Genomic DNA, 18,909 nt, shown 5'->3' on the forward strand with positions numbered 1-18,909 from the left:
ACGTAGATGATTCTTAAATGACATCTACTCACATGTTAGCCAGAGGGTAATCCTGGGAAACACCAGCACCTCCGCACACCTGGATGGCCCAGTCAACGATTTTGCTGACAGCCCGTGGGGCAGCCACTTTGATCATTGCAATCTATATAAGCAAAATATGAAAAGAACGCTTCTTTCTTAGACTATACACAATGTGGCAAAACTGGGAAATGAAACAAGGGAACTTTCCCACATCCAAATCACCACTAAAACAGGATCTTTAACAAAAGCCAACAAAGAGATCCTGCTGCAATGCCACATTTCAGTCAATACAGACCCTCTGGAAAGAGACGCCTCTTCCAAATCACATTTTATCCATTTATTTCTAACTTGCCTTGTTTCCAAAAGGATTTCAGGCAGCTGATAAATCACACTCATCACCTTAGGGATCATAAAAATAGTCCAAGGGTCTTTGCGCCATTAATCAGTTTTCTTTTAGCAGTTTTATAGGCTTTTAGAATTAAATGATTATGTCTTTATTTCATATAAACCAGAAGCATAAGAAAGCAGAGGATGAGAGGTGTCTTTCATGAAACATTTACTATGTAGCAGTATCATGCTGTGCATTTTTTGTTTTGTTATTTGAGACAGGCTCTCACTCTGTCACCCAGAATAGAGTGGAGTGGCTATTCCCACGCATGATCATAGCTCACTAGTGCTGCCTCAGAATCCTGGGCTCAAGCAATCCTCCTGCCTCAGCCTCCCTGGGACTACAGGCACAAGTTACCATGTCGGCTAATTTTTTTTTTTTTAAGAGACAGGGTCTCACTACGTTGCCCAGGCTGGTCTCGAATCCCTGGCCTCAAACAATTCTCCCACCTCCACCTCCCAAGTAGCTGGGATTACAGGCGAGAGCCACTGTACGTGGCTGCTGCACATTCTATGTACATCATCTTGGTTACTCTTCGCAAGAACCCTAGGCCTTAGGCAGAAAGGTTAAGTACTTTGCCCGTGATCACAAGGCTAGAAGAAAGTGGCAGAGTGAGTGCAGTTCCAGGGCTGTGTAAAGCCTATGATTTCCCCCATTCCTTGTTGCTGTATCTTAAGAATGCTGAAGATATTCTCCCTCCTGAAAATCATTCCCTAAAGCACTTGCTAGGAGACTAGCAAGTGACAGGCATTTATAATTTATAACCCAAAATCACATGGGGGCTTCCAATATTCTGAGTGCCATCAAGATGCCTAGAAAACTGAAATGTCCAACAGGTGGAGAGAACTGGAGAAGGCTCAGCAGTTGGTGGTCTGAGGGGAGAAGGTAGCCTCACCTCTTTCTTAGCGCCAGCACTGCCCAGAGTGTCCATGCTGTGAGCGGCTTTCAGAGTCAACAAGCGGATCTTCTCAATGGCAATGCGGCTTTCAGCAATCCAGTGAGCCACAACCTCCTATAGGGGAGCAAAAGGCAGCAAAAGGAAGGAGGGGCTAAGCTGGTATCTGATGTCCACGTGTAACACAGTCTTATAGTTTGGTGAAAACACTAAGCCAGAGATTGTTCACAAGCTTTACTCTATGTATTTTTAAATGGAAGAGTTAATTCATTTGATATACACCAGCCTAACCACATACTTGTGGAATGCTTACAGTTAAAATTGAAATATTTTAGAAAGACATTTTATTTTCCCCAAAAAATCATTTATTTTGGATATCTTAATGTCTAAGGTAAAGATGGCCGAACTGAGCAACTGCCTTACTGCCAAACCACTCAAAGCCCCTCCCGAATGCTAATTGCCTGCTGTCATGGAAACTTGGCTAAATGTATGGTAGTGAAGCTGCTTACAGGTAAACTAGAAAATTCTCAGCACAATTTCAGTGTGGGGACAGTTCAGCAGCAATTTGCTGTGTTATTGTAATTTATTAAAAATGACCTTTTCTTTAGTATACAGTTGAATTATAATACATGTATAGATTGGAATAACCACAGTCAAGAACACAGAACAGTTCCATCTCCCACAGAACTCCCTGGTGCTGCCCCTTTTTAGTCACAGCCTCCTCTCACTCCTAACTTCTGGCAACCGTTGATAGGTTCTCCATTACTATAGTTTTGCCTTTTCCAGAATGTCATGTAAATAGAATCACATAGCATGTATTGTTTTGAGACTAACTTTTCTTTCATTCAGTTTAATGCCTTTGAATTTTATCCAAATTGTTCTGTGTATTGACTGTTCATTCCTTTTTATTGCTATTCCATTGTAAGTGTGTATCAGTTGGTTTATCCATTTGCCTGTTGAAGGACATTTCAGTTGTTGCCAGTTTTTAAATTTTATTTATTTTTTGAGACAGACTGGCTCTGTCGCCCAGGCTAGAGTGCAGTGGTGCGATCTTAGATCACTGCAACCTCCACCTTCTGGGTTCAAGTGATTCTCCTGCCTCAGCCTCTGAGTAGCTGGGACTACAGGCGCCCATCACCATGCCTGGCTAATTTTTGTATTTTTTAGTAGAGACAGGGTTTCACCATATTGGCCAGGCTGGTCTTGAACTCCTGACCTTGTGATCTGCCTGCCTCGGCCTCCCAAAGTGCTGGGATTACAGGCGTGAGCCATCGCAAGATTATTCATAGAGCTTCTGTGCATTTGTATATGGGTTTTCGTGTGGACATGTTTTCATTTTTTAAAGCAGATAGCAAGAGTAGAATTATTGGGTCAGTGGTAAATGTTTATTAAGAAGCTGACAGTTTTCTAGAGTGGTTGCATATTTTGCATTCCTACTAGCAGGGTATGAGAGTTCCAGTTGCTCCTCAAACCATCAGCACTTAGTATCATATTTTATTTTAGTCATTTTAACAGTGTGCAGAGATATCATGGTTTTAATTTGCATTTCTGTAATGGCTACTGATGTTGATCCCCTTCAATGTACTGATTTGCCATCTCTATACCTCTTTGGTGACATGTCAAAGTCTTTTGTCCATTTTTTAATTGGGTTGTTTTCTTACTATTTGATTTAGAGAGTCCTTCATATATTCAGGACACTAGTCATTTGCCATATGAGCAATTTGTCAATTCTTTTATGAGCCTTGCTTTTGGTGCATGTTTAGGAACATTTTACCTAATCCCAGAAAATGATTTTTCCACTATGTTTTCTTCTAGAAGTTTACAGTTTTACCTTTTACATTTAGATCTATGATCCATTTAGAATTAAAATTTTGTGTGAGGTGTGTGGTTTAGATCAAGGGACACTCTTTTGCCTATCTATGTCCAATTGCTGCAACACCATTTACTGTAAAGATGTAACTTTTTCCATTGAACTGCCTTTGCACCTATGTAAAAAATTAATTGGCCTATATTTCTATGAATCTATTCCTGGACTCTCTCTTCTGCCCCAAAGATCTACATGCCTTTTGCTCACTGATTACTGTAGCTTACAGTAAGTCTTAAGATTGGGTAGTGTGATTCATTGAGCTTTCTTTTTCAAATTGTTTTGGCTACTTTAGTTTTTTTGTATTTCCATATAAATTTTAGGATCAGTCTGTCTTTATCTACAAAAATGTCCTTTTGGGATTGTGATTGGAACTGCCTTAAGTCTGCAGATCAATTTGAGGATGGTTAACATCTTTAATCTGTTAGTCTTCTAATCTACATATTTACTTAGGTCTCCTTTGATTTATTATATCACTTTTTTCTACTTTTTAGTGCATGTGGATATTGTACGTGTTTTGGTAGAGTAGTACTTAAAAAAACTATTGTAAATGGTATTTTAAAACTTTCAGTTCCCCATTGTTCATTGCTTGTATATAAAAATAAAATTGTTACGTACTGACCTTGTATCCTGTGACTTTGCTAAACTCACTTACTAGTTCCGGGAGGGTTGTTTCGTTTTGTTTGATATGTTCCTTAGGATTTTCTATACAATCACATTGTCATCTACAAGCAGGCCCAGTTTTACTTCTTTTTTCCCCCAACTACATGCACTTTTTTTCTCTTGTTTTACTGCACTGGCTAGGAATTCTTCTATGATCATAAATTGGAATAGTGAGGGTGAACATTCTTGCCTCATTTCCAGTTTTTGGGGAAAAGCATTTAGTCTTTCATCATTAAGTATGATGTTAGATTTTTAAAAATACTCTCTATAAAAGTTGAGTAAATTCCTTTGTATTCCCAGTTTGCTGAAAGTTTCTATCATAAACAGATGCTGAATTTTGTCAAATACAAAGCATCAATTGATATGATCATGTGATTTTTTAATGTTCATGCAGTTTTTGCTGTTAATTTGGCAGATTATAATAATTTATTTTTAATTATCGAGTTATAGATATGAATCAGGCTTGCATTTGTGGGATAAACTACTTGATTATGCTGTATGATTATTTTTACATACTGCTAGATTTTATTTGGTAATACTTTGTTGGTAGTTTTTGCATCTATATTGGTCTATGGTTTGTTCTTGTCTGGTTTTGGATTAGGATGATTCTGGCCTCATAAAATGAGTTGACAAGTGTTTCCCCCTTCTCTATTTCTGGAATAGATATGTAAAATTGATGTTACTTCTTCTCTAACTGTTTAGTAGAATTTACCAGTAATACCATCTGGGCCTGAAGATTTCTTTTTTCAGGAGCTTTTTAACTTTGAATTCAACTTCCAACAGTAGTTGTAGAACTATTCAGGTTATCTATTTCATCTTCGGTGAGTTTTGACAGTTCGTGGGATTTGAGGAATTGGTCTACTTCATCTAAATTGTTAACTTTATGTGCTTTGTACACATACTAGAGCGTGTGGGTCCCAAGTCCTAGATCTGGAATGGAGAAGACTCTATTTCAGCCTTGGCTCCAGACCCCATTCTCCAATCCATGTTTTCCCAGAGAGCTCTGCATTGTGGCTTACAGAAAGCCTACACAGACTAAGAAAATCAGTATGTCTGATATCCTCTGCTTCTGTTTTCTTTTTTTATTATTATTATACTTTAAGTTTTAGGGTACATGTGCACAATGTGCAGGTTAGTTGCATATGTATACATCTGCCATGCTGGTGTGCTGCACCCATTAACTCGTCATTTAGCATTAGGTATATCTCCTAATGCTATCCCTCCCCCCTTCCCCCACCCCACAACAGTCCCCAGAGTGTGATGTTCCCCTTCCTGTGTCCATGTGTTCTCATTGTTCAATTCCCACCTATGAGTGAGAACATGCAGTGTTTGGTTTTTTGTCCTTGCGATAGATTACTGAGAATGATGATTTCCAATTTCATCCATGTCCCAACAAAGGACATGAACTCATCATTTTTTATGGCTGCATAGTATTCCATGGTGTATATGTGCCACATTTTCTTAATCCAGTCTATCATTGTTGGACATTTGGGTTGGTTCCAAGTCTTTGCTATTGTGAATAGTGCTGCAATAAACATACGTGTGCATGTGTCTTTATAGCAGCGTGATTTATAGTCCTTTGGGTATATACCCAGTAATGGGATGGCTCGGTCGAATGGTATTTCTAGTTCTAGATCCCTGAGGAATCGCCACACTGACTTCCACAATGGTTGAACTAGTTTACAGTCCCACCAACAGTGTAAAAGTGTTCCTATTTCTCCACATCCTCTCCAGCACCTGTTGTTTCCTGACTTTTTAATGATTGCCATTCTAACTGGTGTGAGATGGTATCTCATTGTGGTTTTGATTTGCATTTCTCTGATGGCCAGTGATGATGAGCATTTTTTCATGTGTCTTTTGGCTGCATAAATATCTTCTTTTGAGAAGTGTCTGTTCATATCCTTTGCCCACTTTTTGATGGGGTTGTTTGTTTTTTTCTTGTAAATTTGTTGGAGTTCATTGTAGATTCTGGATATTAGCCCTTTGTCAGATGAGTAGATTGTGAAAATTTTCTCCCATTTTGTAGGTTGCCTGTTCACTCTGATGGTAGTTTCTTTTGCTGTGCAGGAGCTCTTTAGTTTAATTAGATCCCATTTGTCAATTTTGGCTTTTGTTGCCATTGCTTTTGGTGGTTTAGACATGAAGTCCTTGCCTATGCCTATGTCCTGAATGGTAATGCCTAGGTTTTCTTCTAGGGTTTTTATGGTTTTAGGTCTAACGTTTAAGTCTTTAATCCATCTTGAATTAATTTTTGTATAAGGTGTAAGGAAGGGACCCAGTTTCAGCTTTCTACATATGGCTAGCCAGTTTTCCCAGTACCATTTATTAAATAGGGAATCCTTTCCCCATTTCTTGTTTTTCTCAGGTTTGTCAAAGATCAGATAGTTGTAGATATGCGGCATTATTTTTGAGGGCTCTGTTCTGTTCCATTGATCTATATCTCTGTTTTGGTACCAGTACCATGCTGTTTTGGTTACTGTAGCCTTGTAGTATAGTTTGAAGTCAGGTAGCATGATGCCTCCAGCTTTGTTCTTTTGGCTTAGGATTGACTTGGCAATGCGGGCTCTTTTTTGGTTCCATATGAACTTTAAAGTAGTTTTTTCCAATTCTGTGAGGAAAGTCATTGGTAGCTTGATGGGGATGGCATTGAATCTATAAATTACCTTGGGCAGTATGGCCATTTTCACAATATTGATTCTTCCTACCCATGAGCATGGAATGTTCTTCCATTTGTTTGTATCTTCTTTTATTTCATTAAGCAGTGGTTTGTAGTTCTCCTTGAAGAGGTCCTTCACGTCCCTTGTAAGTTGGATTACTAAGTATTTTATTCTCTTTGTAGCAATTGTGAATGGGAGTTCACTCATGATTTGGCTCTCTGTTTGTCTGTTATTGGTGTATAAGAATGCTTGTGATTTTTGTACATTGATTTTGTATCCTGAGACTTTGCTGAAGTTGCTTATCAGCTTAAGGAGATTTTGGGCTGAGACAATGGGGTTTTCTAGATATACAATCATGTCATCTGCAAACAGGGACAATTTCACTTCCTCTCTTCCTAATTGAATACCCTTTATTTCCTTCTCCTGCCTAATTGCCCTGGCCAGAACTTCCAACACTATGTTGAATAGGAGTGGTGAGAGAGGGCATCCCTGTCTTGTGCCAGTTTTCAAAGGGAATGCTTCCAGTTTTTGCCCATTCAGTATGATATTGACTGTGGGTTTGTCATAGATAGCTCTTATTATTTTGATATACGTCCCATCAATACCTAATTTATTGAGAGTTTTTAGCATGAAGGGTTGTTGAATTTTTTCAAAGGCCTTTTCTGCATCTATTGAGATAATCATGTGGTTTTTGTCTTTGGTTCTGTTCATATGCTGGATTACATTTACTGATTTGCGTATATTGAACCAGCCTTGCATCCCAGGGATGAAGCCCACTTGATCATGGTGGATAAGCTTTTTGATGTGTTGCTGGATTCGGTTTGCCAGTATTTTATTGAGGATTTTTGCATCAATGTTCATCAAGGATATTGGTCTAAAATTCTCTTTTTTGGTTGTGTGTGTCTCTGCCTGGCTTTGGTATCAGGATGCTGCTGGCCTCATAAAATGAATTAGGGAGGATTCCCTCTTTCTCTATTGATTGGAATAGTTTCAGAAGGAATGGTACCAGTTCCTCCTTGTACCTCTGGTAGAATTCGGCTCTGAATCCATCTGGTCCTGGACTCTTTTTGGTTGGTAAGCTATTTATTATTGCCACAATTTCAGATCCTGTTATTGGTCTATTCAGAGATTCAACTTCTTCCTGGTTTAGTCTTGGGAGGGTGTATGTGTTGAGGAATTTATCCATTTCTTCTAGATTTTCTAGTTTATTTGCATAGAGGTGTTTGTAGTATTCTCTGATGGTAGTTTGTATTTCTGTAGGATAGGTGGTGATATCCCCTTTATCATTTTTTATTGCATCTATTTGATTCTTCTTTTTTTATTAGTCTTGCTAGCGGTCTATCAATTTTGTTGATCCTTTCAAAAAACCAGCTCCTGGATTCATTAATTTTTTGAAGAGTTTTTTTTGTCTCTATTTCCTTCAGTTCTGCTCTGATCTTAGCTATTTCTTGCCTTCTGCTAGCTTTTGAATGTGTTTGCCCTTGCTTCTCTAGTTCTTTTAATTGTGATGTTAGGGTGGCAATTTTGGATCTCTCCTGCTTTCTCTTGTGGGCATTTAGTGCTATAAATTTCCCTCTACACACTGCTTTGAATGTGTCCCAGAGATTCTGGTATGTTGTGTCTTTGTTCTCATTGGTTTCAAAGAACATCTTTATTTCTGCCTTCATTTCATTATGTACCCAGTAGTCATTCAGGAGCAGGTTGTTCAGTTTCCATGTAGTTGAGCGGTTTTGAGTGAGTTTCTTAATCCTGAGTTCTAGTTGGATTGCACTGTGGTCTGAGAGACAGTTTGTTATCATTTCTGTTCTTTTACATTTGCTGAGGAGAGCTTTACCTCCAAGTATGTGGTCAATTTTGGAATAGGTGTGGTGTGGTGCTGAAAAAAATGTATATTCTGTTGATTTGGGGTGGAGAGTTCTGTAGATGTCTATTAGGTCTGCTTGGTGTAGAGCTGAGTTCAATTCCTGGGTATCCTGTTAACTTTCTGTCTCGATGATCTGTCTAATGTTGACAGTGGGGTGTTAAAGTCTCCCATTATTATTGTGTGGGAGTCTAAGTCTCTTTGTAGGTCACTCAGGACTTGCTTTATGAATCTGGGTGCTCCTGTATTGGGTGCATATATATTTAGGATAGTTAGCTCTTCTTGTTGAATTGATCCCTTTACCATTATGTAATGGCCTTCTTTGTCTCTTTTGATCTTTGTTGGTTTAAAGTCTGTTTTATCAGAGACCAGGATTGCAACCCCTGCCTTTTTTTTGTTTTCCATTTGCTTGATAGATCTTCCTCCATCCTTTTATTTTGAGCCTATGTGTGTCTCTGCATGTGAGATGGGTTTCCTGAATACAGCACACTGATGGGTCTTGACTCTTTATCCAATTTGCCAGTCTGTGTCTTTTAATTGGAGCATTTACTCCATTTACATTTAAAGTTAATATTGTTATGTGTGAATTTGATCCTGTCATTATGATGTTAGCTGGTTATTTTGCTCGTTAGTTGATGCAGTTTCTTCCTAGTCTCGATGGTCTTTACATTTTGGCATGATTTTGCAGCAGCTGGTACCGGTTGTGCCTTTCCATGTTTAGTGCTTCCTTCAGGAGCCCTTTTAGGGCAGGCCTGGTGGTGACAAAATCTCTCAGCATTTGCTTGTCTGTAAAGGATTTTATTTCTCCTTCACTTATGAAGCTTAGTTTGGCTGGATATGAAATTCTGGGTTGAAAATTATTTTCTTTAAGAATGTTGAATATTGGCCCCCACTCTCTTCTGGCTTGTAGAGTTTCTGTCGAGAGATCAGCTGTTAGTCTGATGGGCTTCCCTTTGTGGGTAACCCGACCTTTCTCTCTGGCTGCCCTTAACATTTTTTCCTTCATTTCAACTTTGGTGAATCTGACAATTATGTGTCTTGGAGTTGCTCTTCTCGAGGAGTATCTTTGTGGCATTCTCTGTATTTCCTGAATCTGAATGTTGGCCTGCCTTGCTAGATTGGGGAAGTTATCTTGGATAACATCCTGCAGTGTTTTCCAACTTGGTTCCATTCTACCCGTCACTTTCAGGTACACCAATGAGACACAGATTTGGTCTTTTCACATAGTCCCATATTTCTTGGAGGCTTTGTTCATTTCTTTTTATTCTTTTTTCTCTAAACTTCCCTTCTCGCTTCATTTCATTCATTTCATCTTCCATCACTGATACCCTTTCTTCCAGTTGATCGCATCAGCTCCTGAGGTTTCTGCATTCTCCACGTAGTTCTTGAGCCTTGGCTTTCAGCTCCATCAGCTCCTTTAAGCACTTCTCTGTATTGGTTATTCTAGTTACACATTCGTCTAAATTTTTTTCAAAGTTTTCAACTTCTTTGCTTTTGGTTTGAATTTCCTCCTGTAGCTTGGAGTAGTTTGATCATTTGAAGCCTTCTTCTCTCAATTCCTCAAAGTCATTCTCCGTCCAGCTTTGTTCCATTGCTGGTGAGGAACTGCATTCCTTTGAAGGAGGAGAGGCGCTCTGCTTTTTAGAGTTTCCAGTTTTTCTGCTCTGTTTTTTCCCCATCTTTGTGGTTTTATCTACTTTTGGTCTTTGATGATGGTGATGTACAGATGGGTTTTTGGTGTGGATGTCCTTTCTGTTTGTTAGTTTTCCTTCTAACAGACAGGACCCTCAGCTGCAGGTCTATTGGAGGTTGCTAGAGGTCCACTCCAGACCCTGTTTGCCTGGGTATCAGCAGCGGTGTCTGCAGAACCGTGGATTTTCGTGATCCGCGAATCCTGCTGTCTGATCGTTCCTCTGGAAGTTTTGTCTCAGAGGAGTACCTGGCCGTGTGAGGTGTCAGTCTGCCCCTACTGGGGGGTGCCTCCCAGTTAGGCTGCTCGGGAGTCAGGGGTCAGGGACCCACTTCAGGAGGCAGTCTGCCCGTTCTCAGATCTCCAGCTGCGTGCTGGGAGAACCACTGCTCTCCTCAAAGCTGTCAGACAGGGACATTTAAGTCTGCAGAGGTTACTGCTGTCTTTTTGTTTGTCTGTGCCCTGCCCCCAGAGGTGGAGGCTACAGAGGTAGGCAGGCCTCCTTGAGCTGTGGTGGGCTCCACCCAGTTCGAGCTTCCTGGCTGCTTTGTTTACCTAATCGAGCCTGGGCAATGGCGGGCGCCCCTCCCCCAGCCTCGCTGCCGCCTTGCAGTTTGATCTCAGACTGCTGTGCTAGCAATCAGTGAGACTCCGTGGGTGTAGGACCCTCCAAGCCAGGTGCGGGATATAATCTCCTGGTGTGCCGTTTCCTAAGCCCGTCGGAAAAGCGCAGTATTCGGGTGGGAGTGGCCTGATTTTCCAGGTGCCGTCTGTCACCCCTTTCCTTGACCAGGGAAGGGAACTCCCTGACCCCTTGCGCTTCCTGAGTGAGGCAATGCCTCGCCCTGCTTTGGCTGGCGCACGGTGCGTCGCACCCACTGTCCTGCGCCCACTGTCTGGCACTCCCTAGTGAGATGAACCCGGTACCTCAGATGGAAATGCAGAAATCACCCGTCTTCTGCATTGCTCACGCTGGGAGCTGTAGACTGGAGCTGTTCCTATTCGGCCATCTTGGCTCCTCCCTTATCCTCTGCTTCTAACAAGGATGGAATCGATATATTTTTCTCTATTCCTTCTGTTAAGTCCAACTAATAACTCTGGGCATTATCTATAAAACAAAGATAAGAAGACTCTGAAAGGTAGAGAAAAGGCAGACTATTTAGGGACTTCAGGTCCAAAAGAATAACCTAGTGGTGTGTTTCCTAGGTTTTCTTTTTGCCTCATATATCTCAGCTGCTGAGATTCTTCCTGGCAGCTGAAGAATCTAGTAACCTGGAAATGTCAGTGAGCACAGACCAAAACAAAATAAAAACATAAAGCACCCCAACAAAAGCATAATCTCTCTAACCAAAGGATCAGGAAAGATGCAGCCTAGCAAGCCAAAAATCTTTTAGAGAATAACCACTTTACTCCAGTCAAACACCACAGAAAAAACATTGGCCCCCACCGCTCTTCACACCAGCAAAGGCAGGATGGGGAGCGTAGGCTTCCACCCTGGCCAGCACTGTAATGAGGTGCCCCAACTCCCCTGCCAGGAAGGTATCAGATAGTGCCAAGTAAAAACCTGAGGCTTTCCTCACCACTGCCCAGTAATAAGTTCCCCCAACCCATCTTATGGGTTGTTAGTGCAGTCCAAATGGGATGCCTGGACTTTCATCCCACCTGGCAGTATGAGGGCATCATCCTCTTCAGGTACTGATGGAAGCTGGGAGGGGAACCTGGACTTCTCTCTCTGCCTAGCAGTAATGAGGTGATGCCACTCCTTTCTCTGACAGAATGGTGTCAAAGAAAGCCAAGAAGGTTTAAAAAGGTCCAGAGTCTCACAATATAAAACTGTTCAGGTTTCAATTTTAAAAATCACCCATAATACCAAAAACCTGGAACAATTCAAAATGAATTTTTAAAAAATCAAGAGACACCGTGATATAGTTTGGAAGCTTGTCTCCTCCAAATTGCATATTGAAACATGAAGGTGGAACCTAGTGGGAGGGTCATGGGGGAATATCCCTCATAAATGGTTTGATGCCTTCTCTTCAGTAATGAGTTCACATGAGATATGATTGTTTAAAAGAGTCTGGGATGTCCCCCCTTATCTCTCATTCCCTCTCTTGCCACGTGATGTGCTGGCTCCCCCTTTACCTTCCACCATGATTGTAAGCTTCCTGAGGTCTCCCCAGAAATAGACATTGGCATTAGGCTTGTACAGCCTGCAGAACCATGGACCAAACAAAACCTCTTTTCTTTATAAATTACCCAGTCTCAGGTATTCCTTTATAGCACTATAAAATGGACTAACACACCCAGATAACAGAGATGTTAGAATTTCTGACAAAATTTTAAAGCGGCCATGATAAAAATGCTTCAGTGAGCAGTTACAAACACAACTGAAGCAATTGAAAAAATAGAAAGCCTCAGCAAAGAAATAGAAGATGTAAAGAAAAACCAAATGGGTATTTTATAAGTAAAAAATATAACAGTTCAAATAAAAAGCTCAGTAAATGGGTTCCACAGCAGAATAGAGGAGACAGAGGAAAAAAATCAGTGAACTGGATGATAAGACAATAGAAACAGCCCAATCTAAACCAAAGAGAGAAAACAAACTGAAAAAAAAAAAAAAAGAACAGCATCATAGGAACATGTGGAATTCTAACAAAAGATCTACCATTCACATCACCAGATTCCAGGAAGAAGAGAAGAGTAAGGCTGAAAAAGTTTGAAGAAACAATGGTTGAAAACATCCCAAATTTGGCAAGAGAACTAAACCTGAAGATTCAAGAAGCTGGGTGAATCCCAAGCAGGATAAATCCCAGAAATCCATACCAACACACATCATAATTAAGTTTCTGAAAAAATAGACATAAAAAAATCTTGAAAGCACCAGAGAAAAATGACACCTTACCTATAGCGGGGAGATATATATGTCAGAAGGAAGTAGCACAATATTTTTCTAGTGCTGAAAGAAAAGAAACTTATATCCAGTGGGGATATCTTTCAGGAATAAAGAAGAAATAAGACATTCTTAGATGAAGCAAAACAGAATTTGTCACTTTTAGACCCTAAAGGAAATGTTAAAGGAAGTTCTCTAAATGGAAAGAAAATGATAAAAGAAGAAACCTTGGAAAATCAGGAAAGAAGAAAGAACACAATAAGCAAAAATACAGCTAATAAAATTCGTTTGCTTTCTTCTCTAAAATTTTCTAAAGTATATTTGATGGTGGAGGCAAAAATTATAACCCTGATGTTGTTCTAAATGTATTTAGAGAAAATAATTAAGACAATTATATTGTTTATTTATTTAGAGACAGAGTCTCACTCTATCTCCCAGGCTGGAGTGCAGTGGCGTGATCTCAGCTCACTGCAACCTCCGCCTCCTGGGTTTAAGCAATTCTTGTGCCTCAGCCTCCCGAATAGCTGGGGTTACAGGCACACGCCACCACACCTGGCTAATTTTTGTATTTTTAGTAGAGACAGGGTTTCACCATGTTGGCCAGGCTGGTCTCAAACTCCTGACCTCAAATGATCCACCCGCCATGGCCTCCCAAAGTGTGGGATTACAGGCGTGAACTACTGCGCCAGGCCCAAGACAATTATATTATAAATGGGAGAAGTTAAAGGAACTTAAAGGAAGGTAAAATGTCTATACTTGACTCAAACTGGTAAAATGATGACACCAATAGACTTTAATAAGATCTAGAGAGAAAGGTAACTAGATAGATAGATAAACATGTATATATATAATACCTAGAACAACCACCAAAAGAGCTATACAAAGAGATACACTCGAGAAACACTATAAATAAATCAAAATGGAGTTCTAAAAATATTAAATTAACCCACAGGAATGCAGGAAAAGGAAAACAGAAAAACAATAACCAGAGAGAACAAACAGAAAACAAAAATAAAATATCCAATTTAAGCCCTAACATATCAGTTATTATAAAGACAAAGACTGGTAAAGTGGATTAAAAATATGACCCAACTATATGTTATTTAGAAGAAATGTATATCAAATATAATGATATAGGGCCAGGTGTGGTGGCATCCACAACAGGACATGTACAAAAATGCTATAGCTAACATTATACCTAACATTCCCCTAAGACAGAGAACAAGGTAAGAATGTCAGTTCTCACCTCTCTTATTCAACATAGTATTGGAAGTTCTAGCCAGTGCAATAAGACAAAGGAAGGAGACAAAAAACATGTATATCAGAAAAGAATAAATAAAACTGTTCTTTATTTACAGATGACATGATTATCTATGTAAAATCCCAAGCAATCTACAAAAAACTCCTAGAACTAATAAGTGAGTTCAGCGAGGCCACAGGGTATGAGATAAACATACAACATGGTGAAACCCTGTCTCTACTAAAAATACAAAAAAATTAGCCAGGTGTGGTGGCAGGCACCTGAATCCTAGCTACTTGGGAGGCTGAGGCCGGAGAATCGCTTGAACCCAGGAGGCGGAGGTTGCAGTGAGCCGAGATCATGCCATTGCACTCCAGCCTGGGCAACAACAGTGAAACTTCATCTCAAAAAAACAAAACAAAAAACAAAACAAAAAAACTATACTTCTATATACTAGTAATAGACCCTGAAATTAAAAACACAATACTTATTATAATTGCTCAAAACTGAAATACTTATGTATAGGACTTGTATGCTGAAAACTACACACAGATGAGATGATGTGTGTAGATGATGAAAGAAACCAAGGAAAAGCTAAATAAATGGAGAGATATACCAGGTTCACAGAATAGAAAACTCTACATAGTAAAGATATCAATTTTTCTCAATGTTTGCAGATATAGACAAGATTATTTTTAAATTATATGCAAAGGCAAAGGAACCAGAATAGCTGAAACACTTTTGAAAGAGAAGTCTAAACTGAGAGGAATCAGCCTAGCTTATTTGAAGACTAATTATATAACCACAGTAATCAAGACTGTGCAGTGTTGGCAGAGAGACTGATGCATAGATAATTAAGACAGAAGAGACAACCCATATATAAACCCACACAAATAATGTCTGACTGATTTTTGAGAAAGGCACAAAAACAATTCAATAGAGGAAAGATAGCTTTTTCAAAAAACGTTGCTGAAGCAATTGGACATCCACAGGCAAAAAAAAAAAAAAAAAAAAAAGCTTGACCTAAGTTGCATACAAAAATTAACTCAAAATGTAAGCAGACACAAATGCAAAATGTGAAACTTTTAGTGACACATTATAGGAGAAAATCTTCAGAATATAGGATTAGGCAGAGTTATTAGACTTGACACCAAAAGCATGACCCACATAAGCAAAAATTGACAAATTAGAGTTCATTAAAATTAAACACTTTTGTTCTGTGAACAACCCTGTTAAGAGGATGAAAAGACAAGATACAGAGTAGGAGAAAATATTTACAAACTACATATCTGACAGGATAGTATCTAGAATATATAAAGAACTCTCAAAATTCAAAGTAAAAAAAAGTGATCTAGGACATGGACACAGGACATGAACCAAAGAGGACATAAGATGGCAAATAAGCACATGAAAAGATGCTCAACATGATTCACCAACAGGGAAACTGAGATTAAAGCCACAATGAGATATCACTACAAACCCATCAGAATGGCTAAAATTAAAAAGTAGTGACAACACCATATGCTGGAGGGGATGTGGAGAAACTGAATCACTCATACACAGTTAGTGAGAATCAAAAATAGAAAAGTTTAGCAGTTTCCAAAAAAACTAAACATGCAACTACCACATGACACAGTAATTGCACTCGTGGGCATTTATCTCTGAGAAACGAAAAATTATATTTACACAAAAGCCTACACAAATGTTTACAGCAATTTTATTTGCAATAACCCAGAACTTGAAACAACCCAGATGTCTCTCAACAGGTAAAAACAGTTAAACAAACTGTAGTATATCCAGACTAAGGAATACTACTGAACAATAAAAAGAACCAACTACTGATAAACACAACCTAGATAAATCTCCGAGAAATTATGTTGAGTGAAAACAGTCAGTGTCGAATGTTTTCATATTGTATGACTCCATTTTTGGAATGACAAAATTGTAAAATGAAGAACAGATTAGTGGTTGCCAGGAATTAATGAGAAGGTTGGGGTGGAAGCAAACTAAATGTGGCTATAAAAGGGCAACATGAAGGATCCTTGTAGTGAATGGAATGCTCCGTATTCTGACTATATTCATGACAACATCCTGATCCTGATACTATATTTTAGTTTTGCAAGATGTTACCATTGGGGAAATTGGGCAAAGGATTCAAGAGATCTATATGTTATTTCTTATACTTGTATGTGATTATCTCAAAGTGAAAAGTTGAATTTAAAAATTGGTGCTTGCTTCTTGTTTAGCTTAGAAAACATTCTGTGAGTTTTCCCAATTTGTCAGAACTTGTAAGAGAAGCAGGGAGGTAAGTGGAAAAATATGAAAATCAAACCTCACCATAAGTCCCACAGGCAACCAAACATTCAGAATTCCTCAATGAAACCCAGGGGGCACACAAAATGCATCCGGCAGGCTCTAATGAGTTTTTTGGTTTCCAGTTCTAAACACAGAATTGAGTTGGTCCAAGCACTGTGGGTTACTGTTAAGCTAAACACAGAATTGGTTTCCAATTCTAAACACAGAATTGGTGTTTACAATGGAGAAAAATGTTCATTAAGATGAGTTAAACCAGCAGACAATTACGGTGCTTTGATTCAAGCCATATTAACCTTCCATACCTGTGTTTTCCAGATTATATTTACATTTTATTTTATTTTTTTTTCTGATGGTAATCATATCTTTTTTAGTTACTTATTTTTAACTTTTCTTTTAAATTCAGGGTTAATGTGCAAGTTTGTTATATAGATAAACTCGTGTCATGGGGGTTTATTGTACAGATTATTTTGTCACTCAGGTATTAATCCTAGTATCCATTAGTTATTTTTCCCCCTCCTCCCACCTTCCACCCTCTGGTAGGCCACCATGTCTGTTATTTCCCTTTATGTGTCCATGTGTTCTCATCATTTAGCTCCCACTTATAAGTGACAAAATGTGGTATTTAGTTTTCTGTTCCTGCGTTAGTTTGCTAAGGATAATGACCTCCAGCTCTATCCATATTCCCACAAAACAAATCAACTTATTCTTTTTATGGCTGCATAATGTTCCATGGTGTTTATGTACCACATTTTCTTTATCCAGTCTATCATTGATGAGCATTTAGGTTGATTCCATGTCTTCACTATTATGAATAGTGCTGTACTGAACATATGCACGCATGTGTCTTTAACGTAGAATGATTTATATACATTTGCGTATATATCCAGTAATGGAATTGCTGGGTCAAATGGTATTTCTGTTTTAAGTTCTTTGAGGAATCCTCACACTGTTTTCCACAATGGCTGAACTCCCACCAACAGTGTATAAGCCTTCCTTTTTCTCCACAACCTCACTAACATCTGTTATTTTTTAACTTTTTAATAACAGCCATTCTGACTAGTGTTAGATAGTATCTCACTGTGGTTTTTTTTGATTTGCATTTCTCTAATGATCAGTGATTTTTAGCTTTTTTTCATATGCTTGTTGGCCACATGTCTGTCTTCTTTTGAAAAGTTTCTGTTCATGTCTTTGGCCTACTTTTTAATGGTTTTTTTTTTTTTTTGTAAATTTGTTTAAGTTCCTTACAGATGTTGGATGTTAGACTTTTGTCAGATGCAAATAGTATGCTACATTTTCTCCAATTCTGTAGGTTGTCTATTTACTCTGTTGATAGTTTCTTTTGCTGTGCAGAAGCTCATTAGTTTAATTAGATTGCATTTATCAATTTTTGCTTTTTTTGTAATGGCTTTTGGCATCTTCATCATGAAATCTTTGCCCATTCCTATGTCCAGAATGGCATTGTGTAGGTTGTCTTCTAGGGTTTTTATAGTTTTGGGTTTTACATTTAAGTCTTTGATCCTCAACAAAATACTGGAAAACAGAATCCAGCAACACATCAAAAGGCTTATCCACCATGATCCAGTAGGCTATATCCTTGGGATGCAAGGTTGGTTCAACATATGCAAATCAATAAATCTGATTCATCACATAGAACTAAAGACAAAAACCACATGATCATCTCAATAGATGCAGAAAAGGCTTTCAATAAAATTCAACACCTCTGCTAAACTTTTCTGTTAAAAACTCTCAATAAACTAGGTATTCGAGGAACATACCTCAAAATAATAAGAGCCATCTATGACAAAACCACAGCAAACATCATACTGAATGTGCAAACACTGGAAGCATTCCCCTTGAAAACTGGCACAAGACAAGGATGTCCTCTCTCACCATTCCTATTCAACACAGTACTGGAAGTCCTGGGCAGACCAATCAGGCAAGAGAAATAAATAAAGTGCATCAAAATAGGAAGACAGAAAGTCAAACTATCCCTGTTTGCAGAAGACATTATTCTATATCTAGAAAACCCCAGTCTCAGACCAAAAGCTTCTTAAGCTGATAAACAACTTCAGCGAAGTCTCAGGATACAAAATCAACAAACAGAAATCACTAGCACTCCCCAAGAGCCAAATCGGGAATGCAATCCCATTCACAGTTGCTGCAAAAAGAATAAAATACCTAGGAATAGAGCTAACCAGGGAGGTAAAAAATCTCTACAAGGAGAACTACAAAACAGTGCTCAAAGAAATCAGAGATGACATAAACAAATGGAAAAACATTCCATACTCATGGATACGAAGAATCAATATCATTAAAATGACCATACTGCCTGGGGCAATTTATAGATTTAATGCTATTCCTATCAAGCTACCAATGACACTCTTCACAGAACTAGGAAAAACTATTTTAAAATTTATATGGAACGAA

The 18,909-nt window shown here is 38.8% G+C and overlaps 1 protein-coding gene across 4 annotated transcripts in view; it reads right to left on the reverse strand.

Moving 5' to 3' along the window:
* The window catches only part of ACAD11 (acyl-CoA dehydrogenase family member 11), a 108,921-nt gene that overhangs the window by 1,560 nt on the left and 88,452 nt on the right, over nucleotides 1–18,909 (reverse strand). For all 4 annotated transcript variants that reach the window (XM_054482350.2, XM_054482351.2, XM_054482353.2 and 1 more), the window contains 2 exons: nucleotides 1,305–1,421; nucleotides 33–142 (listed from right to left, as the gene is read on the reverse strand). In XM_054482350.2, coding sequence (XP_054338325.1) covers nucleotides 33–142; nucleotides 1,305–1,421 — 227 coding nt within the window. The remainder of the gene's footprint in view (nucleotides 1–32; nucleotides 143–1,304; nucleotides 1,422–18,909) is intronic.

Source organism: Pongo pygmaeus, chromosome 2 (genome assembly GCF_028885625.2).
Source record: "Pongo pygmaeus isolate AG05252 chromosome 2, NHGRI_mPonPyg2-v2.0_pri, whole genome shotgun sequence".
Taxonomy (NCBI): Eukaryota; Metazoa; Chordata; class Mammalia; order Primates; family Hominidae; genus Pongo; species Pongo pygmaeus.